Here is a 19,768-nt window from a genome sequence, read left to right on the forward strand (position 1 = left end):
CTGTGACATTAACAGAAAAATAAATAATTTCTATTTTTTATGTCAATCTCAATCTAAAATAAATCTAGCACCTATAAATATGGAAAAAACAAATGGATAACAATAACTAAAGCTTTAAATTATATTTTGATAGTAATTCGAGGTCACTTTTACTGTCATACAATAATTCCACCATTGCCAAATGTACATATTACATTGGATCTATTTTTCAATTCAATACATTTATTTCGATTTTCCATAATAAACCATGAGTGATATATATTAACTTACTGTATTTAACATAAGCAGTAGAATGAGCTAATTATAAATTATAATAACACCAATAATCGAATTTTGAAGAGACACCCCACGTGTACATCTTTGACATTTGTCACAGAGAATGTCGTTTATGTCACAGCGTTGCCAAGTTTGTATCGCAATGAAAACCGCTGGGTCCAAGGCAGCGGATTTGAAGTCAATTTTTTTCGTCTAAGAACCGACAACGTTGTAGGTTGTATCAAAAGTTGCCTATCATAAAATGGTTTTTAATTTATTAGAATATGACGATTGAATCAAAATTTATGTTTAAAATGAAAAATACATCTAAATATCAACAATTGAACAAATTATGGTAATTTTGCATCTATATCGGGGGCTTGAGCAGAGTGGGCGTGGCTCCTTCTCCCTAGCTCCCTAGGGATCTTTATGAATCGGTACCCAGGGATCACTGATATTTTGCAGATCTCAAAAGAATGATCCAGAGAAAAAATTCAGCACTAATTAAAAATGATTGTTGAAATGGTCACATCAAACATCAAAGTTCGTCGCAAAAAAACGCCTAAGTGATCCTATTCTATGCAGAATGATACTCTATGGAAACTCGGAATGTTAAGGCGTTTTTGTGCGACGAATTTCTGTCTGGCTCTAATTCTAACATGGTATTGCAGTGTTCGTCGTAATAAATGCTATTCTATGATTCAGCATAAATGTCTAAGGCGTTTTTTCGCGACAAACTTTCCTTTTGAATGTGCGAATCAAGTCGAATTTTCGATTGGAAATATGTTTTTGCTAGTAAGGCCTGGGACTTATTGAGTGAAGTGTTAGTTTAATAAATTTAAGTTAATTTGGCTCGAATGAAGAAGCGATTGCCGAGGTTGAACGCTATTTCGAAAGCAACTTTGTATAGGAAAGGTATTGAAAAGTTGAAGGAGCATTATTTATCTATCGACCATAGACTCTAACTCTCAAAAATTTCTTGTTAATTATGTGATACTAATGTAACAGATTGTAACATCTTGTAATTACTCTGTGCTACTAATTGGACACAGTGACACATTTGTGAATAATCTATAGCACAATTTCATACAGTGACAAATCACTCTGTGGTTTCGATTAGCTACTTCTCTCGAATTATCTCATCGCAAAAGAACGCCTTGGTGCTCATATTCTATGCCGAATCATACTCTATGGTAATTTAGAATGTTAAAGCGTTTTTGTGCGACGAATTTCCGTCTGAATCTGAGGAAAACAAATTTGGCTCTATACGCCCTATTAGTGATGACGTCACACACCGCCATTTTAGTTCTCCTGTCAGTGTTCGGAATCCGAACAAACAAATTGTCATTCAAATTAGTACGTTGTTGTTAAAGAAATTGGCTTATTTTGATTAATGAGATCATTTCAGCAACGATTTTACTATTAATTGATAGACAGAAGGAACGAGATTAATGCCAGTAAGTTGGAACTTGAAGTTCAACTAATAAACACGGCTTTTTACAAAATCTGGGGAATGATACAGGATTCAAACTTACTGGTATTAACTCGTTCCTTCTGTCTATCATTTAATACTGAAATCGTCCCTCAAATACTCTTATTTATGAAAATAAGCCAATTCCTTCAATGACACCGTACTAATTTGAATGACAATTTATTTGTTTGGATTCCGAACACTGACAGGAGAACCAAAAATGGCGGTGTGTGACGTCACACTAAGAGAGCATATTGAAGAAGTAATTTCTGATATTGAAATTCATTTCGAAAGCAGAGTCGAATACCTTTAAAGAAAACGTATTGAACGTTGAAGTACCTGTATCACTCTCAAAATTTCTATGTTGACGAATAAAGTCGAACTTTTAAAAAAAAATTGTACTTACTGGTTAGGCCCGGAACTCACTGAGTGAAGTGTAACCTCTAGTTCATTATAAAAGCCCATTTCAAAGGATAACCGTGCGCCACTGGTCCGCTTCCACCCCTTTCGACTTACAATCGGTCGGTGGTGTCCAATAGATGGCCGACTAGCGATGTTTACAGGTGCTAATTGTCATAAACATCGGTTTCCGGTTTAGTTTCCCTCCCCCGCAGGAGTGTCCGTCCAACACATAACTTACAGAGCGTAATGGGAAAGCACAGAGCATCAAATCAGGAGAATATAAGGGGATGTTGTCTCACTCTCAGAAATAGTGAAAGTTTCTATGGTCCTTCCTTACTGACTTGACATTAACTTTCGGACTTTTTCAATCGGTGTTCGGACACATTAGTCTATGGTTCGGACAGAGAGTAATATTGCACGCATAGAAATATTCAGAGGCTCGGATGTTAATTCTCGAGTTAAATCATCCATTATTTTTTACTCAGAGACATTATTAACAATAATATCAATAATATCATCGCACTGATTATTTTAAAACTCGAGATGAATACCAGCCGAAACGCTCAATTTTTGTTTATTATTCAGTGATAAATCTTTGGAATCGGTCGGTCAAGGAAAAACAAGTTTCAACTCCCTAACAATTTTATAGTTTACGTTTTTTCTTTACATTCATAATATAAATTTTTGAGCAATCATTCCCCGAAAATATCGCTCAATCATTTCATCAGAATGACTATAATTAATGAATTTTGAGCCGGAAATGATCTCAAACGATAAATCTCGGCTTGTTGACGATTATTCTGTCCTCAAATTGAATTCTGTCCGTCCGGTAGTTAACACGAAAGGAAAGACCTAGAAACTTGAACTTTTCAGGGTAACTTCGGATCTCAATTATAATCTGACTAGGGGTTCCGTAAATACGGCCATAGAATATTTTGTTTTCCTGATCATTTCAAATCTGAAGAATCGATGTGGATTTAATATTGCATTTTCATATGAAATAATAATTTTTAGCTCCACCAGAACCAAATGAAATTCAAGAAGATCGACAAAAAATTACCCAATCACAAAATAGACTAAATTGACATTTTAAATCTAGATATGTATAAAAAAACAATTTCAAGCTTCTTGCAATATTTTAAGCTGATCACATGATCAGAATCCTACAAAATTCAAGAAAAATATTAGAAATAAACAGATAAATTTAACAAAATTTGGTGGTATGATCAAAACCATAAAATATTCAGAATGTCGAAAACAAGAAACTAATTTTCATTCACAAAGATCCGAACAAATTGAAATTACTGTTGTATTATGGAATACAAATTTCAAGCTTCATGCAAAATTACATGTTGAACCATAAATATTCAAACAGAATATCAAAAAAAATATATATGAAAGCACTGACGTGATGTCAAAAAAAAAAAGCTCATTAGCCTAACGGCTAATAAACTTTTGAGTTTTTTGAAAAGTTCGTCGGCAAAATACTTACAAAAAATCGCATAACTCATAATAATAACAGCAGTGTATGTGAATTAAATTTTGTCCACCAATTTCTAATGAAAAGAAAACTGCTCAATCCGGTCCTGGTTAAAATTTCAATTAAGAATTATAATTGTAGTTATTTCGAAAAAAATGTATGTTATATATTTAATGATTAAAAATTACCAATATGTATTTTTTCAATGGAACTATGAAAACAATCAAATTGATCACATAAAAAAGAAGAAGATTTAATCTATGTCAAATGTCAACCTCAATTTCGAATATGAGCCTTTCCTTATATGGAAAATGTATACGATTTATAAATATCGGTAAACTTCACTGAAGAAGTCTACTGGAGGATCACCTATGAGTCACACACACTCAATTTAACCTAGAAATTAGCACAACAAAATTCAATAATGCAGGTTGGTTTAAATTATGAAATTCTAACACAATTTGATCAATTACTGTATTATCTTAGGACCCTAATGAAGATACTCAATGGAATGATGTCCTGAGAGCCAAGGGAATCATACCACCCAAGAAAGATGCGGAAATTACAGAAGACCAAATAGTTTCATTATTAGAGGAAACAATTACCGAAAAAACAAAAGGTACCACGGTAAACCATTGTAAGTTTAGTTTTCTAAACCTTCGTTTGATTTGAAGATGGAGTCGACCTAGATAAATTGAATTTGGATGAGTTGGATGAATTAGAAGACTCTGAAGATGAAGCTATCCTTTTGGAATATCGTAATAAAAGAATGGCAGAAATGAAAAGTATGTTTGAAAAGGCAAAATTTGGATCGGTTGGTGAAATTTCTGCTCAAGATTACGTAGAGGAAGTCAATAAGGCAGGAAGTGAAATATGGGTCGTTCTGCATTTATACAAGCAAGGGTAATTATCTTGAGAGATTTAAATTTCTCATTTTGGTCTTCTCATTTCATTTCTGGACTTATTTCCTAATAATAACTAGGAGAGTCTTTCAGTTCTAAATTTCATAGGATTTAATGGAATTGAGATTGATTCATTCACATATTTTTTATATCGCCATATTTCTCATTGATATGGATTGAGAAGATCAAAATGATGTATGAATTCTAAGTTTCTTTTTACTTGGTAGGGTTTCAATTTAAAATTAAGTAGCTTATTTCAATTTTTAGTGGTAGCGCATCCACCATATCTCTCATTGAATAATTTGTATTCATTCTTAACCTTATTATTTTTATAGAATTCCATTATGTTCACTTATCAATGAACACCTGAAGAACTTGGCACATAAATTTCCAATGGTTAAATTCTTGAAATCAATTTCAACGACTTGTATACCTAATTATCCTGATAGAAATTTACCAACGATATTCATCTACTATGAGGGTGATTTGAAGAAACAGTTCGCTGGGCCTCCAGATTTTCGACATGCAGATCTCAGCCAAGATGGTAAATTGCTGCATTTATTTTCATTTTCAACTAATTTAATTAATTTGTTGAAATTTAAAAAATCCTTTTGTATTATTTTCTTTAAAGTTATGATGTGTTTTTCCTTTTATATCTTGTAATGTTATTGATTATTTATATAGTTTAAAAGTTCTTCATATCAAATGAAATTCATTAAAAATTGTTTTTTCAGAATTGGAATATCTACTCGGCCAAGCTGGTGCAATACAAACAGATATCAAAGAAAATCCTAGAAAACAAATTAAAGACAAATTATTTTCAGACCTCAACAATGACTGGTGATTATATTTATTAGTAAAATTGATTATTTTTATGGATAATCAAGAGTTACTTTACTTTTATATAATAAGTTGATAAAGAATTCTATCAAGTTTGAATGTGAAATATTTAAACAAATAGTTAACTTATTTATTTGCTTTTATTTGTATCTTAATTTTCAATAAATCTTTGGAAACTTGAGATTGAGGTTGTTTTGGGATTGAAAGAAGGAAATATCAATAACTCTTATAGAGATAGAATTTATTGCGTCCAGGATATTTTACAAGTGATTCACTTGGTTTATACTAAAAAATAAACCTCGAATTTAGGCAGACTTTGTCACAACAGTGACAAAATTGGAAAAATATTACACAATTAAAATATTAAAAACAATTTCAAAGAACTAAACAATTTGATATAACCTAACAATAATCGATTCATTTCGCATTTTCTCTTATTTTTCTGTCAATTTTTTTCATGAATCAATATGAGGTGCAACAGAGGAAAAATATTCGACATATTATATTCAAAATATCTACGACTGTATCCAAGATAATACCAATAAAGGCTGTCATTCAAACTTGCAATCAACTCTCACAAAATACTCAACGAAATGTTATCCTTTTCACACTCTCATTTACACAATATACGATTAAAATTATTTTCAACAGTATTTACATTTAGAATAATCATTTGCTTTTTCTATCTCGAATTACGCAGTGAATTTACTTGCGGCTTTTCTCAGAAGGATGTTTTAATCAATTTTTTTCAAATTCTTTTTCTTCATCTCATCATCAACAGATGTATCAGGATTGGTGATCCAATAGCTCAAAAAAATAGTAAATTTTCAGCATTTCGTAATCAAAGTAAAAAGTGCGATTTAATTTTGGATATTTTTGATTATCACTACTCCCTCTGAATAAAGTCATAGCGGTGAATAACTATAAAACAAGAAGAAGAACCTTATTTGCGAGTTTCGTAGAAACAATTATTGAAAAATGGCAAACTAATAGAAGCAAGATTATTAGAGCCATTAGAAACTTTTTTTGCAAGAATGTATAGAAGATGTAAATGGTTTTCCTGAAATCTGAATCAACCACAATCTTGTCCGTGGCATTGTTAATTAGCGTTTGGGACACGTTTTGAAAGCAAAGTTGTCATCATAAGAAACATCGGATTACTACCTGAATTATAGAATATTCAAAAAAGTTAGGTCTTAGGTTAGGTAAGGTTATAAACTTTAAGTGTGAGTGAAAGATAGGCTGGAAAAGATATAGCCAATAGTGGGGTAATTCAGTTAGTAACATGTAGTTTCTAATGACGACTACTTTGCTGTCGAAACGTGCGTCAAACTGTAAGTCCATAGAAAACTCGAATTTTTTCATGTGTATGGTAATAGCATTAATTTCATTTGAAACTTGAGAGTTACATCCATTTTTGAAAATAAATAAGTACTCAGGAGATTCGTTTTAAGGTTCCTAGAATGAGGTATATATCCAAAGTTCAAATACCAAATTCAGAGAAAAGCCTTCTTAACTTACATACTAATTGTCATTTTTAATAGTCGATTTAGCTTGTTTTTTACCCTCTCCCAATTATTTGAAATGTTTTCCTGTCTCAGAGGTAATATTCCCTCAAACCACTAGTTTCGCCTATAACTATAGGTATGCGCAGTTTTTAAAATTATGGTTAGATACGGTTTGAAATCTATCCTCTAGAAAATATTACATGCTGTACATATCGATATTTCGATTAATAAATTTAATATGTTCAAACTGTGGATATTTTACACTGAAAAACTGTTTCAAATGATTAAAGATCATTGTCATGAATAAACAATTTTTGATATTCAGGTCTTTCTAGTTTACGTTGAATTCATGTCATAGGTATATTTTGCTCATGCGATATTCAAGAGTGACCCAAGTAGTCTATGTATATAAATTTTTCTCTTATGGAAAATATCCACGTTCGAACTCAACCAGTTAACAAAAAACCTACAAAATGGTAACAATGATTGCACTATTCAAAATTGAGCACCTGTTTTTTTTTTAAATCACACTCGGGAACAAAAAATGAAACCAGTTCAACAAAAAATAAATAACTGCTATTTGGATAATTCACTTACTTCTGCGAAACTTTGATTTTCTAATTGTTTTAGATCAGACGTCCCTTTTTTTTTCTTCAATTTAGAGAGTTACTTGTAATATTTACGTTTTGGGCTATCCGCACATTTATTATAGGGATGGCAGTGAATACTTAGATTAAAAACAAATTTCGAAGTCGAATTCGTTCAGAGAAATAAAGCAAAGTGAGAGAAACACCAATTTTGGCAAGTTCTTCTCATGTTGCTGCTATTTCTCTGTATTAATTGGACCTAAGTGGCGCGTAAAGGCATTTGTCTTTAATTTGTACAGATATTTTAATTTCAGGGGTGTTCCTGCGCTTATAAATTTTTTTAAGTCAATATGAGGTCCATAAAAGTTTTTGAGTTCTTGAAATAAATGTCTGTTACATTTATTTTCATATGCCCTGTGTTTTTCTTTATGCACACAATATTATTACTGAGATATAAGTAAATTTACTTTTCTTTTTCAACAAATTAGTCTTTATTTTTAGCATAAGAATCTTGCCATAACTTTTCTTGAGCCTTAACAATTTTTAATTCCCACAACTATGTAATTTTTTATGGCATTTTTTTCGTTGTGAACTTCAGACGATGAAAGACGATAAATGTTGAATGGGATTCGTATGTTAAATATTGTTTTTCTTCTCAATGGAGAAGATAAATTATGAGTTAACAATAAAAATGGAGAGAACTGAAAGTGAACCTCATTTTTCCACCCTAAACACTTTGATATATCATTCTAATTACTTTAAAACGTGACGCATACATGTTTATTTAAAATAACGATAATGAATAAAGAAATAACTTCGTAGTGCATCACGAGAAGAAGAAGAACAAGAAAAATAAATGCCTTTCCGCCCACCGACGCAACCGGAACCATAACCAAAAATTCATCGAATGTTGAAAATACTAAATATAATGATTGATTGTTCCTCGTTTCGTCTTTGCACGGTATCCGAAAGATCCTTAAATAACATGCGTATCAATTTGAGCAGTGACTGTTTGAACGAGAGATCCGCAACGCCCTCTGTAATGAAGTTCGAACACTACCGCACACGCGCACTCTAGCTGTACATGCGGCGATCCGGTTTGTTCATCGAAGTGCGCAGGAACGAGGCGCATGCGCGACTACGCTCGGCTATCACGTCCAGAAGGTACTCCTCGAGTGCTCGGAGTGGGTTCGGTATCGGCAACAGTGCGAAGTCGGCAATACTAAGGTTGTTTTCCCATTGTCAAACAGCGCTGTTTGGGAAACGTGGTGGTGGCAGTGGCGGTGGTGGTCTGCAGATGCCGTCTCCTGTGCCTGTACGGCTGGAAGTTTCGGAACCTGCTGAAAATCCAGAGAGAAAGTTAATAGAGACCACAGAATCATTTGTCACTGAATGAAATTGTGCCACCGGTTATTTATGAATGTGTCACTGTGTCCAATTAGTAGCATAGAGTAAATCCAAGAAGTTTCAATCTGTCATATTAGTACCACAGAATTAACAATAAGTTTCTGAGAGTTAGAGTCTATGGTCGAGTGCCCGATATCTTCACAAAAGTTTATTTGAACGGAATAAAACACTTCATTCAATACTAGCGGTTCGGAACTAACCAGTAAAAACACATGTTTTTCTTGAAAACGCTCCTTCAACTTTTCAATACCTTTTGTATACAAAGATGCTTTCGAAATAGCGTTCAACCTCGGCAATCACCTCTTTATTCGAGCCAAATTGACTTGAATTTATTAAACTAACACTTCACTCAATAAGTCCCAGGCCTAACTAGCAAAAACATATTTCCACTCGAAAATTCGACTCGATTCGCATATTCAAAAGAAAAGTATGTCGCGAAAAAACGCCTTAGACATTTATGCCGAATCATAGAATGGCATAGCATAATAAGGCGTTTTATTACGACGAACTCTGAAATACCATAATTGGAGTAGATCCAGACGGAAATTCGTCGCATAAAAACGCCTTAAGTAAGGTAACGCCTCTAATTTACCATAGAGTATGATTCGGCATAGAATATAAAACCTAGGCGTTTTTTTGCGAGCTTCATTAGTGCTATGTAAATTTCTATCTCTGGACTTCGTAAATTCATATAACAGTGTAATTTCTTATTCGATTTTGAAGAAATTCAATATGAATATAAGGTGATAGCAGATGGTTCCATAAAAATGTCAGTTCCTGGAGCGTATTTTAAACATCCAACAAAATAATTATTGCCAACATTCGAAGCGGATAGGTACTTGAAGAAGAAGAAACATCCTATTCCCGGGACCTCAATATCTTGCGTTTTACAGGACCGATTTTGATGAAATTTGATATAGATGATTCCATATGAATTTTAACAAGAGGACATTGTACCATACCCATAGAGTATTGTTTTTTTTTTCATATATCTATACTTACATTCACAAGAATCTCGCTCGATTTTTTCTTCTGCTACAACTAGACCAGCCTGTTCGTTGACTGGCAAATGATGTTCGAGATCATTCACGCAATTCAGCATACTCCTGTTGATACATTAAATTAGAATAAATATTTCAAATCCATATCAATATTGGATAACGAAAAAAAAACACTTACCTCTATCATGCTTTTTCTAAGTATCATGCAAAAATCGTCCAACAAGGAAAAAAGAAAGCAACAACAATCGAAAACAAATATATTCACAAAATAATAAAATATAAATTGTAGTCAAACATAAAAAATAAATTATCGATAGTGTTTTTTTTATTCGACATAGGTTTTGTGCAGTTGCTGTAGCTGATCCAATTCAAATCTTTGGATTGATATTTTCTTCAGGTGTCCCTTCACGGTTTGTCATAGCGTTTCCGAGGTTTTCTGATTTTTCACAAGAACTGTCAAAACAAATTCATAAAAAAAATTAATTGTGGAAAAGACAGAATGAGAATGCCTATGAGCACTTGATTTAGCAATTCCAAAACATATGAGTAGATGATACAGAAAAAAATTAACATGAACGTAAAGGAAAATTTCGAAAACCAATAAAAAAAAAAGAATAAATCAACAGTCACTAGAATATGTCACCTTAGTGATATCTGCAATGAAACTCTTAGAAATTTTTTATACTTTCAAAGATTCACCAACAGCTGCGAATTGAGCAGATAAAAAACCTCATACAAAATTAAAAAAAAAAAATTTTTCAACTCAATTAGTACCAATATGAAAAAGTTTTTTGGAAAAATTTCCATGTACACTACTTTTGTTTCTACACATGCACATATTCCAATTTATACTTAGATTTCTTACGATTAAATCGAATTATTAATTGAATAAATGCATGAATATTGAAGCAAAGCAAGCATTCCACAATAAGTTTCTTTGATTTATGACAAAACAATCATATTTAAAGCTAAAAACCCATTATCTTAAATGTCCATGCTTCAAACCAATATTTACAATACTCACCCATATAATCTACTATCTCGAAAGCTCATTCTGTTCATTAAAAAAATTTATCAAATTTTTTGAAATTATTCTTCACTTATATTATTTTAGGATAGCTTTGAATGGAAACTATTTATTATATGTAAATAATCCTGATTAGTGTTTTTGTTCATTATAGCTAGTTTGTATTATATTTAATGAATTAACAAAAATTATGAGATGTTGACACTCACCTTCCATTGCCATGTTTGAAAAGTGCTAGAATCTCCTCGAAAGTTTTGTTTTTGGTTTCCGGAACTTTCTTGTAAGTGAAAATCCAGAATATAGCTAGAAAAACACTAAACGGAAGGAAGGTATAGTTGTCAAGGGCATCCTGAAATAAAAATAAAGCAATTAATGATTAATCACCATCATTTTTCCATATAATAAGACAAGTAAACAAGTATGAGAATTTTTCAATGAGATGCAAAAATCCTTCACAAAAGTAACAACTATCTAGGTAACTATTTATTGTAGGAATTGTATTGACGTCAATATCAATCTCGAAGCATATTTATTTTATCTCCATTGAGAGATGGTTTGCTATAAAAAATTAATCTCAATTCTTCCAGATATCCAAATGCCAAGATATTCTTAATGAAACCCTTTACTTTTTGCTTATGAATAATTATGTTTTTTGAAACACTTGCTCAATTAATGACAATCTACATATAGATATCTTTACGTTAATTCATTGTTAAAAATCACCGAATACAGGGCACAATATCAACTTAATGAATTACAAATTTCGAGTATGACACTGATTTCGGTTGATAATGAATAGAAACATTAATTCTAATCGTTGACCGACAATCCAATAAACTAATTGAACCAAATACCGAGTTATATAACGCTTTCTGAATGTTGAAAATTAAATTATACGAATACAGGTACTCGATAACATATTCAAAATTTAAGATTGTCTCTTTGGTCTAAAGTGACAGTATATAAAAGGGTGTTTATTTCTATGTTCGTGCAGTTGACTCAGCAATTGCTATCAGAACTTACGTAGTATCATGAGGAAATTCATAGTGAGTTTTCCTTCTTATTGATTCGAATTTATCCAATCATTTTTATTATTGTACAAAAATTTCGAAATATGCAATGATTCTATGTCGTTTTTGGTTCATTTTATCATTTTCAATAATAAACTTATAGAAATCGTTCGAGGATTGAAAAATTTCATATCTCCCCGAAATTTCATAAAATCCAAAAATCGAACAAAAAAATTCTACGCTGTACACCGCACGGAGCTTTTCGTAGAAACTATAGAAGCTATTCGCATGAAATTTGGTACAAAGCTAGATATTATGATCTATACATTTTTCAATTAAAAATTTAAGGAATCACATTTTGAAAAAATCATATCTACAAAAAGAGAGTATTCTAAATTATGAAATTTCAGACATGTATTTCTATCATTTCACTGAATATAATATTTTTTACCTAAAGACTCTAAATCAATTATTTTCGAAGTTATAAATTTTTCAATATTTTTTTTTCGTATAAAATATTGATGTTGTCAGCATTACAACCATATTTTCCATGTAAGGCTTTGTGTCAGTGTATAAAATTTCATTCTGTTTCATTCTGAGTTTCAGGTTGTAATAGCTGCCATATTAGTAGTAGCAGAAGCTCAATACCACGAATACGAACACAAAGAACAAGGAAAAGGAGGATTTGGTGGATCAAAATTCATCACCCCTGTGGATATACACCATGAGCAGGCTGTACACTTAAAGGTTTGAATTCATATACAAATTCCCACAAAAATCCATCAAAAACCTAACTGTGATCCATGAATTTTGAAGGCTAAAAAATTTTTCTCGAAATCTACGCAGAAACCTACCCTCCTGAAATTGATTATACTGAAGGCAATATTTTTTTCAATTCCTGGTCCTACTAGTTACAAAATGCTTCACCTAAAACTCTTTTCAGGCACACCCAGAATACCACTACGACTACCACGTAGCAGACCACAAACACAAAGACTACAAGAGCAAACACGAAGAAAGAGATGGTTACAAAGTGAAGGGTAGCTACAGTCTTCTTGAACCTGACCATAAAACCATCAGGGTTGTGGATTACGTCTCAGACAAAAAAACTGGTTTCATCGCTAAAGTATCCTACAAAAAACACCAGTAGGATGATTTGATCTGGATATATTGATTGTGAATTATTTTCGAGTTGTCGATTTGTTTTTATTTTAGTATGTTATGGAAGGAGTCAACAAGTTTTTGTTATGTAAATATTATAATAAAATAGTTTCTACCTTATGTACCTATTTATTTTGGTTTTTAAAAGCTGCAGTACACGAATTTACGATTATTTTTCATATGAGAAACAATGAATTTGAGATGATTTAATATCATCAGATGCTGAAAACCATTTCAAAGCAACCAAAATTTCAAACATCAGCTGGCAAGGTTATAGCATCCGTATTTGAGACTTGCATGGTAGATTGTTCATTAACTATATTGAGGTAGATAAAATCATCAAAATGAATGCAGAAATTGAAAATAAAAGTCCTGAAAGGCAAAAAAAAATTCTCTTTCACCAAGACCATGCTGATTGTCACAAATGGGAGAAAACCATGGTCAAATTGGACTTCCAACTGTTTTCCACCCAGCTTATCCTCCAGATCTGGCCCCCAGTGATAACTGGCTTTTTTCAGACCTCAAAAAAATGCCCCAGTGAAAGAATTGAATATGACCACGAATTTTTCATCGAGCCGTATTCGAAAAATGTAGATATTGTGATGAAATGACACAGCGATCAGTTTGAGGAACAAGTGTTTAAAAAATATTTCTTTTATATCCCCATTATTTCTAGTTGTACGAAAAAAACTATTCCAAAACTGCAATGAATAACGTTTGTTGAGGAAAAAAGTAAATTTCGTTCAAATAATTTAGAGATAAATCAGAGATAACATTTTCTATCTCTCAAATATCTCTATATCTGATGAGGTGACCACTTTGTTATAAACTTTAAATTGCAATTAAACAACGATGGATTATTCGATTGACATGAATTTTATTCATCCGCAAGATAATCTTGTGGCATTACATTTTGAATATGATTTCTGGCATATGACTGCCATGGCTGGCTCGGATGTAGTCCAATCTGGACGTCCAATTTTCGATGACTTTTTCCAACATTTGTGGCCGTATATCGGCAATAACAAGGCGAATGTTGTCTTCCAAATGGTCAAGGGTTTGTGGCTTATCCGCATAGACCAATGACTTTACATAGCCCCACAGAAAGTAGTCCAGCGGTGTTAAATCACAAGATCTTGAAGGTCAATTCACAGGTCCAAAACGTAAAATTAGGCGATCACCAAACGTGTCTTTCAATAAATCGATTGTGGCACGAGCTGTGTGACATGTTGCGCCGTCTTGTTGGAACCACAGCACCTGGACATCAAGGTTGTTCAATTCAGGAATGAAAAAGTTAGTAATCATGGCTCTATACCGATCACCATTGACTGTAACGTTCTGGGCATCATCGTTTTTGAAGAAGTACGGACCAATGATTCCACCAGCCCATAAAGCGCATCAAACAGTCAGTTTTTCTGGATGAAACGGTGTTTCGACATACACTTGAGGATTAGCTTCACTCCAAATGCGGCAGTTTTGTTTGTTGACGTAGCCATTCAACCAGAAGTGCGCTTCGTCGCTAAACAAAATAAAATGGACGAATGCGCAATACGTATTTCGCACAGAACCATTATTTTCGAAATGAAATTGCACTATTTGCAAGCGTTGTTCAGGTGTGAGTATATTCATGATGAATTGCCAAACCAAACTGGAAATAAGTCACTTGACAGCTGTTAAATCGGTCGCCATTTTGCATAGTAATGCCAACTTAAAGTTATATACCTCGAAAAAAAACACCCGTTGCATTCATTATGTTTACTTCATTATTACAGATTTGAAGAAACGCAATAAAGGTCCAGATTTGAAATTTTTGCTCCGACTAAACGTTTCCTATCCGACAACTAAAAACGTCCTACAAAACACCTATGAAAACTTTTCACGAAAAAAAAAACATAAAATAAATGCAATCACCAAACTCTAATCTCGAATAGAATGCATCGAAACTAAATGAACCAAATTATTGTTAGTACCGCCATATGTTATGATTATTAAGTTACGTAACAACTTAATAGTTTTCTGCAGATAAATTATCGACAGACCAATTAGTAGGCAGTTAACAATTCAAATTAAAACGAAAATCTGCACCCTTTCACTGAAAAATCCAACAAACAAGGTATATAACTGAGAATGGCCAAAATGATTTCGTTAGTTATCAGTCAGACTCCAATCTCAACGGGCAATATGGGCAAATACCTCGTAAGTACCATACAATTTGTCTTAATTGAAAATTTTCACTTTTATCCCGTAGACAATTTTTGTTAGGTTAATAATTTCTATTCTACGAACTGAAATGTATGAAACGACATAAACAAGGAACTTTTGAATGCTCGTTCATTGAAAATAAAATTATATGGTTCTCCCATAACTCAATCCTCTTAGGGAAAGTGGTCTAATGTCAAATTGACTGAATTTTCGATAAGTTATAGTTATTCCAAATGAAAATTCGATAGGATAAAATTTTTCTGTAGGCTAGTTTTGATATCATCACTATTCTCAGTAATAACCTCAGAGTATTAAACATAGATAGAGGGAGCATATGTCATTTTCAGTAAGCAAATTTTGTCCCCAACATGAACTATCAAATTTGACATGAAGCGCGCGGAAATGGAAACAAATCAGTGATACGATATTTCACTCAATTCGCGAGTTTCTCCACAAAGAAAGTACATCTTATGTCCCATAGTGAATCGACGTTTCATATTAACTCAAAATATATTGAAATAAATATCTTAATATATCAGAAATTCAGAAAATAAACTTCAAGCGCACCAAACGACGCGAAAAACCGATGACACTAGGAGAGCTAAAGTTGCCAAACCTTGGATTTCAGCAGGTAGATACGGAAAATAATAAATATTCTACTTATTATAAATTCGACAATTAGGAAAATCTCGGATTCCAAATGTTCAAATTTGCATATTTAATCGGGAATCACTCAAATAAATATATTTCATTCAATATAATATACATTCATAACGATATAGTGAAATTGTGGATTTGAAAATATATCACAATCCGACAACGTAATCTAACTATGTTGGGGACAAGTGAAAACTGCCTATACTCGCTCTATCTATGTTTATTACTCTATGGTTATAGTCCAAGTCAATCAAAACAAAAAGTTCAATAAGCAAAAGTTTTTCTATAGGCTAGTTTCGACAAGAGGTCCTTGAAAACTCCCAATTTTACGTTTTATACTGCATTTTCAATTATACCATTTCAGTAGTAGCTTCAACAAAATTTCTTCTATTTTAGCTCCTTCTAGCAGCTCTCATAGCAGCTGCTTGTGCGAAACCCCAGTACGCAGGAGGATCAGCAGGAGGACTCTTGGAGCATCATGGTGAACCACTAAAACACGTGGTGATCGGTCTTAGCAGAGGAATCGAGATAGAGCATCATGAAGAGCCTAAACATGAAGAGCCTAGATATGAGGAGCATCACGAAGAGCAACAAGAAGAATACCATCACGAAGAGAAACACGAAGAAGGAAAAGGAGGATTCGGAGGATCTCATTTCCAGACTCCTGTGGATATTCATCATGAGCAAGCAGTTCATCTGAAGGTAACATTTGAATCTATGTATATGTCACTGGTCTAACCAGTAAAAACGCATTCTTTCTTAGAAAATTGGACTTTGTTCGTCAACATAGCAATCTCTAAGAGTGATAAATTTTCTCCAACGCTCCTCTAACTCTTCAACACATTTTCTGTAGAAAGATTCTTATTTGCTTTAGCAAGAGGCTTCAACATCGACAATCACTTCTTTGTTAGAGCAGATTTTTTTTTCTTGGAGCATTCTTTTGATGTGTGCAAAAGGAAGTAATCACTGGAGGCCAAATCTGGTAAACTGGGTGGTCAAGCTTATGGAAGAGTAATTCAGTTCAGTTCAAATTGACCATGGTTTTCATCGATTTCTGATAATAAGGAGTCTTGTCTTGGAGACAACATTTTTTTCATTTGGCATAAGTTCAGTAGTACCAAGTTAGAAAAGATTTAGATTTAGATTCCACTGAGACCTAAATGGTCTATTGTGTCCCCAACAGAGCTATTCTCTCCATACCGTGATCTACAGCTCGCCTTCCAGTTCCAAAGTTCTAATGAACTCCAGTATCTGGAATGACTTCGAGGAGGTAACTTCCTCATTTCTACAAGTCTCTAGACTAAAGAATATTTTGCGTTGGCTAGGCATTCTGTCACCAGGTGATCTGGAGTTTAATTCTCCTCCCTGCAGAATCTGCACTCTTCATTTTCTGCTAGACTCATTCTCATGAGGTGTTTCCCAAGGCGACAATGCCCTGAGAGAAATCCATTGAGAAAGTGTAGTATATTCTTGCTGAGATCCAGATATTTCTTGGATCTCACAGTGTCAATGTTCCGAAGAAACTTTTTGGAATGATCCAAACCAGGAAGATTCCACCACACAGTGTTTCTCTTTCGGTTCTTTTCTTCTCCTGAAACACTTTCTTGTGGGTGAAGTTAAAGAAACTTTTAGCAGAACTGTATAGCAAAATCCAGATCCAAATCAGAGTTGAGAACAAGTATCGTGGTATAAAAGCCTAAATTGAAGTTATCTTTCCTGTACAACCCTTTTCAAAAACGTCAGGTTCCCATGGGTTTTCCTATATTTAAGAATTATTATCTTCAGAATTCAGAGCATTCTGAAGTTTTTCTTCAGAACCTTTATCTACTCATTAAGATACAAATCCAAGGTCTGTGTAAGATTGAAAACCAGTAGTACTTTTGAACAACTTCTTTACTGATAACGACAATCAATATTGTAAAATATTGAGATTTTGATAGGATCAAAACTTTTTCTTCATTACCTTTGTATTCTGATATTCTGCTTCTAGCTATGTTCAGAAAATTCCTTCTATTTAGAGCCCACAGAAACATAGCCATGAGTGGATACATAAAAGTTTGTTCAAAGATGAATTGTGAAGAAGCTTCTCAATCTTTCAAATTTACAGGCACACCCAGAATACCACTACGACTACCACGTAGCAGACCACAAACATAAAGACTACAAGAGCAAACACGAAGAGAGGGATGGTTACAAAGTGAAGGGTAGCTACAGTCTTCTTGAACCTGACCACAAAACCATCAGGGTTGTGGATTACGTCTCAGACAAAAAGACTGGCTTCATCGCTAAAGTATCCTACAAGAAACACCAGTGATTTCTTCACCTTGCCATATTTCACTTATTTTAATACGTTTTTGTATATATTATAGTTGACATGTTTTGTTGCATTATAAATACCTATTGAAAATTGTCTGCGTTTTGGATTCGACTTTCCCTCATTTTTTTATATTGGTGTATACAGGCTGTTCACGTTCTATTACGGTTGAATGCTGAAACTTTCGAATTTTTTTCGATATAATATCATAAGGGTCCATTAGAGATACATTCCCAATTTTTTTGGTACACAGGGTGCACAAAAAAAGTTTACATGAACAAACATTCGTTTTTTCTTATGGAACACCTTTTTTTTATTAATTTTCAGATTGTATGTAATAAATGAACCAAAATTTGTTAGAAGTTTCAAATACATATTTAAAATTTACCGTTGTTGAGATATCTCGAATTTTCATAAATTGAAGGATTTTTAGAACAACTTAATAACTTCCAAATCAATTAATTTATTTGAATGAGATTTTGAATACGAATACTAGAAGAATGGAGGTAAATACTGAATTTTTGACAATCATTGAAAACTCTACTAGGTTTTAAAATTAAACAATTCATGGAAGACTAATTCAAACTTTAATATCGGGCCTATTCCAGTATTCCAAATGGCACACCCTGCATTTTATTTTTTCATTATGTAGCAAATGTTATTGTCTACGAATAAATCCCTACCAAATGACAAAATGAAATATAGGGTGTGCCATTGCCCATTTAGAATTAGCCCGATATTAACGTTGGAATGAGTCATCAAGGAATTGTCCCGTTTTGAACAGCCAGTAGAGTTTTTAATGATTATCAAAATGCCAGTACTTACCTCCGTTCTTCTAGTATTCACTTTCAAAATCGAAATATCTCAAAAAGAGTAAGTTTTAGCATATGAAACTTCGAACAAACTTGAGTTCATTAATTTGATGCAACATGAAAATTCAATAAAAAAGAGGGTGTTCCTTAATAAAAAACATATTTTTGTTCTTTTACCTTTTTTTGGTGTATTTCCAAACAATAAGAAAATAGAGTTATCGAAAATTTCAGCGCTCAACCATAATAGAGGGTCAATATTGGAATATATGGATTTAAAACAACTTTGTCAAGCTGTCCAGCTGAAATTCGTGAAGATAGCGTAATTAGAACCATAGAAAATTCAAGTGGAATATAGAAAAACTGAAACCTAATATTTTACTGACAACAGATCCAATTGACATTAAATTTAGTGTATATATAAAGAATAACAATTTCAAACTCATGTCAAACTTTCATGTTGAGAGCGTCGTCAGAACCATAGAAAATTCAAGCAGAATACCAATAAAAGATGTGGAAACGACAATCCTGAAATCAGGAGCTTTTCAACTCTCATTCATGCTTTCTTGCTTTTTTTCTCTGAAATAGTTCGGCTCCTTTTTGATTCCACTATATGTAGCTATTCTTGATTCGATATTGTATGAAATACCAAACCAAAAATAGCTTTCGTTGTCGTTGAATTCAACTCCCAAACGAAGACTTAATTGTCAGTTCATTGGCATAACATACGAGTGA

At 32.9% G+C, this 19,768-nt stretch overlaps 4 protein-coding genes across 18 annotated transcripts in view; 3 read left to right on the top strand and 1 right to left on the bottom strand.

Moving 5' to 3' along the window:
• The first annotated feature begins 3,879 nt into the window (after positions 1-3,879).
• LOC123672684 (viral IAP-associated factor homolog) lies at positions 3,880-5,531 on the top strand. The gene is made up of 5 exons (XM_045606912.1): positions 3,880-4,038; positions 4,095-4,227; positions 4,283-4,511; positions 4,846-5,054; positions 5,245-5,531. The coding sequence occupies exons 1-5, from the start codon at positions 4,033-4,035 to the stop codon at positions 5,352-5,354; spliced, it is 687 nt and encodes a 228-aa protein (XP_045462868.1). The 5' UTR covers positions 3,880-4,032; the 3' UTR covers positions 5,355-5,531.
• Positions 5,532-5,570: 39 nt separating this feature from the next.
• LOC123672683 (glucose transporter type 1) overlaps positions 5,571-19,768 on the bottom strand; it is a 53,669-nt gene continuing 39,471 nt past the window's right edge. For 11 of the 15 annotated variants that reach the window (XM_045606897.1, XM_045606902.1, XM_045606901.1 and 8 more), the window contains 4 exons: positions 11,090-11,229; positions 10,878-10,907; positions 9,855-9,958; positions 5,571-8,785 (listed from right to left, as the gene is read on the bottom strand). In XM_045606897.1, coding sequence (XP_045462853.1) covers positions 8,688-8,785; positions 9,855-9,958; positions 10,878-10,907; positions 11,090-11,229 — 372 coding nt within the window. In that variant the 3' untranslated portion in view covers positions 5,571-8,687. Of the gene's footprint in view, positions 8,786-9,854; positions 9,959-10,096; positions 10,307-10,877; positions 10,908-11,089; positions 11,230-19,768 lie in introns of those variants that run through there. The other 4 variants (XM_045606904.1, XM_045606905.1, XM_045606900.1 and 1 more) reach the window with 3 other exon arrangements.
• Positions 11,690-13,175, top strand: LOC123672686 (adult-specific cuticular protein ACP-22-like). Its single transcript, XM_045606914.1, has 3 exons — positions 11,690-11,926; positions 12,497-12,637; positions 12,834-13,175. Exons 1-3 carry the CDS (start codon positions 11,912-11,914, stop codon positions 13,038-13,040), a joined length of 363 nt encoding a protein of 120 aa, XP_045462870.1. The 5' UTR covers positions 11,690-11,911; the 3' UTR covers positions 13,041-13,175.
• Positions 14,951-18,291, top strand: LOC123672685 (adult-specific cuticular protein ACP-22-like). The gene is made up of 3 exons (XM_045606913.1): positions 14,951-15,247; positions 16,307-16,612; positions 18,018-18,291. The coding sequence occupies exons 1-3, from the start codon at positions 15,179-15,181 to the stop codon at positions 18,222-18,224; spliced, it is 582 nt and encodes a 193-aa protein (XP_045462869.1). The 5' UTR covers positions 14,951-15,178; the 3' UTR covers positions 18,225-18,291.

This window comes from Harmonia axyridis, chromosome 2 (assembly GCF_914767665.1).
Source record: "Harmonia axyridis chromosome 2, icHarAxyr1.1, whole genome shotgun sequence".
In the NCBI taxonomy this organism is placed as follows: Eukaryota; Metazoa; Arthropoda; class Insecta; order Coleoptera; family Coccinellidae; genus Harmonia; species Harmonia axyridis.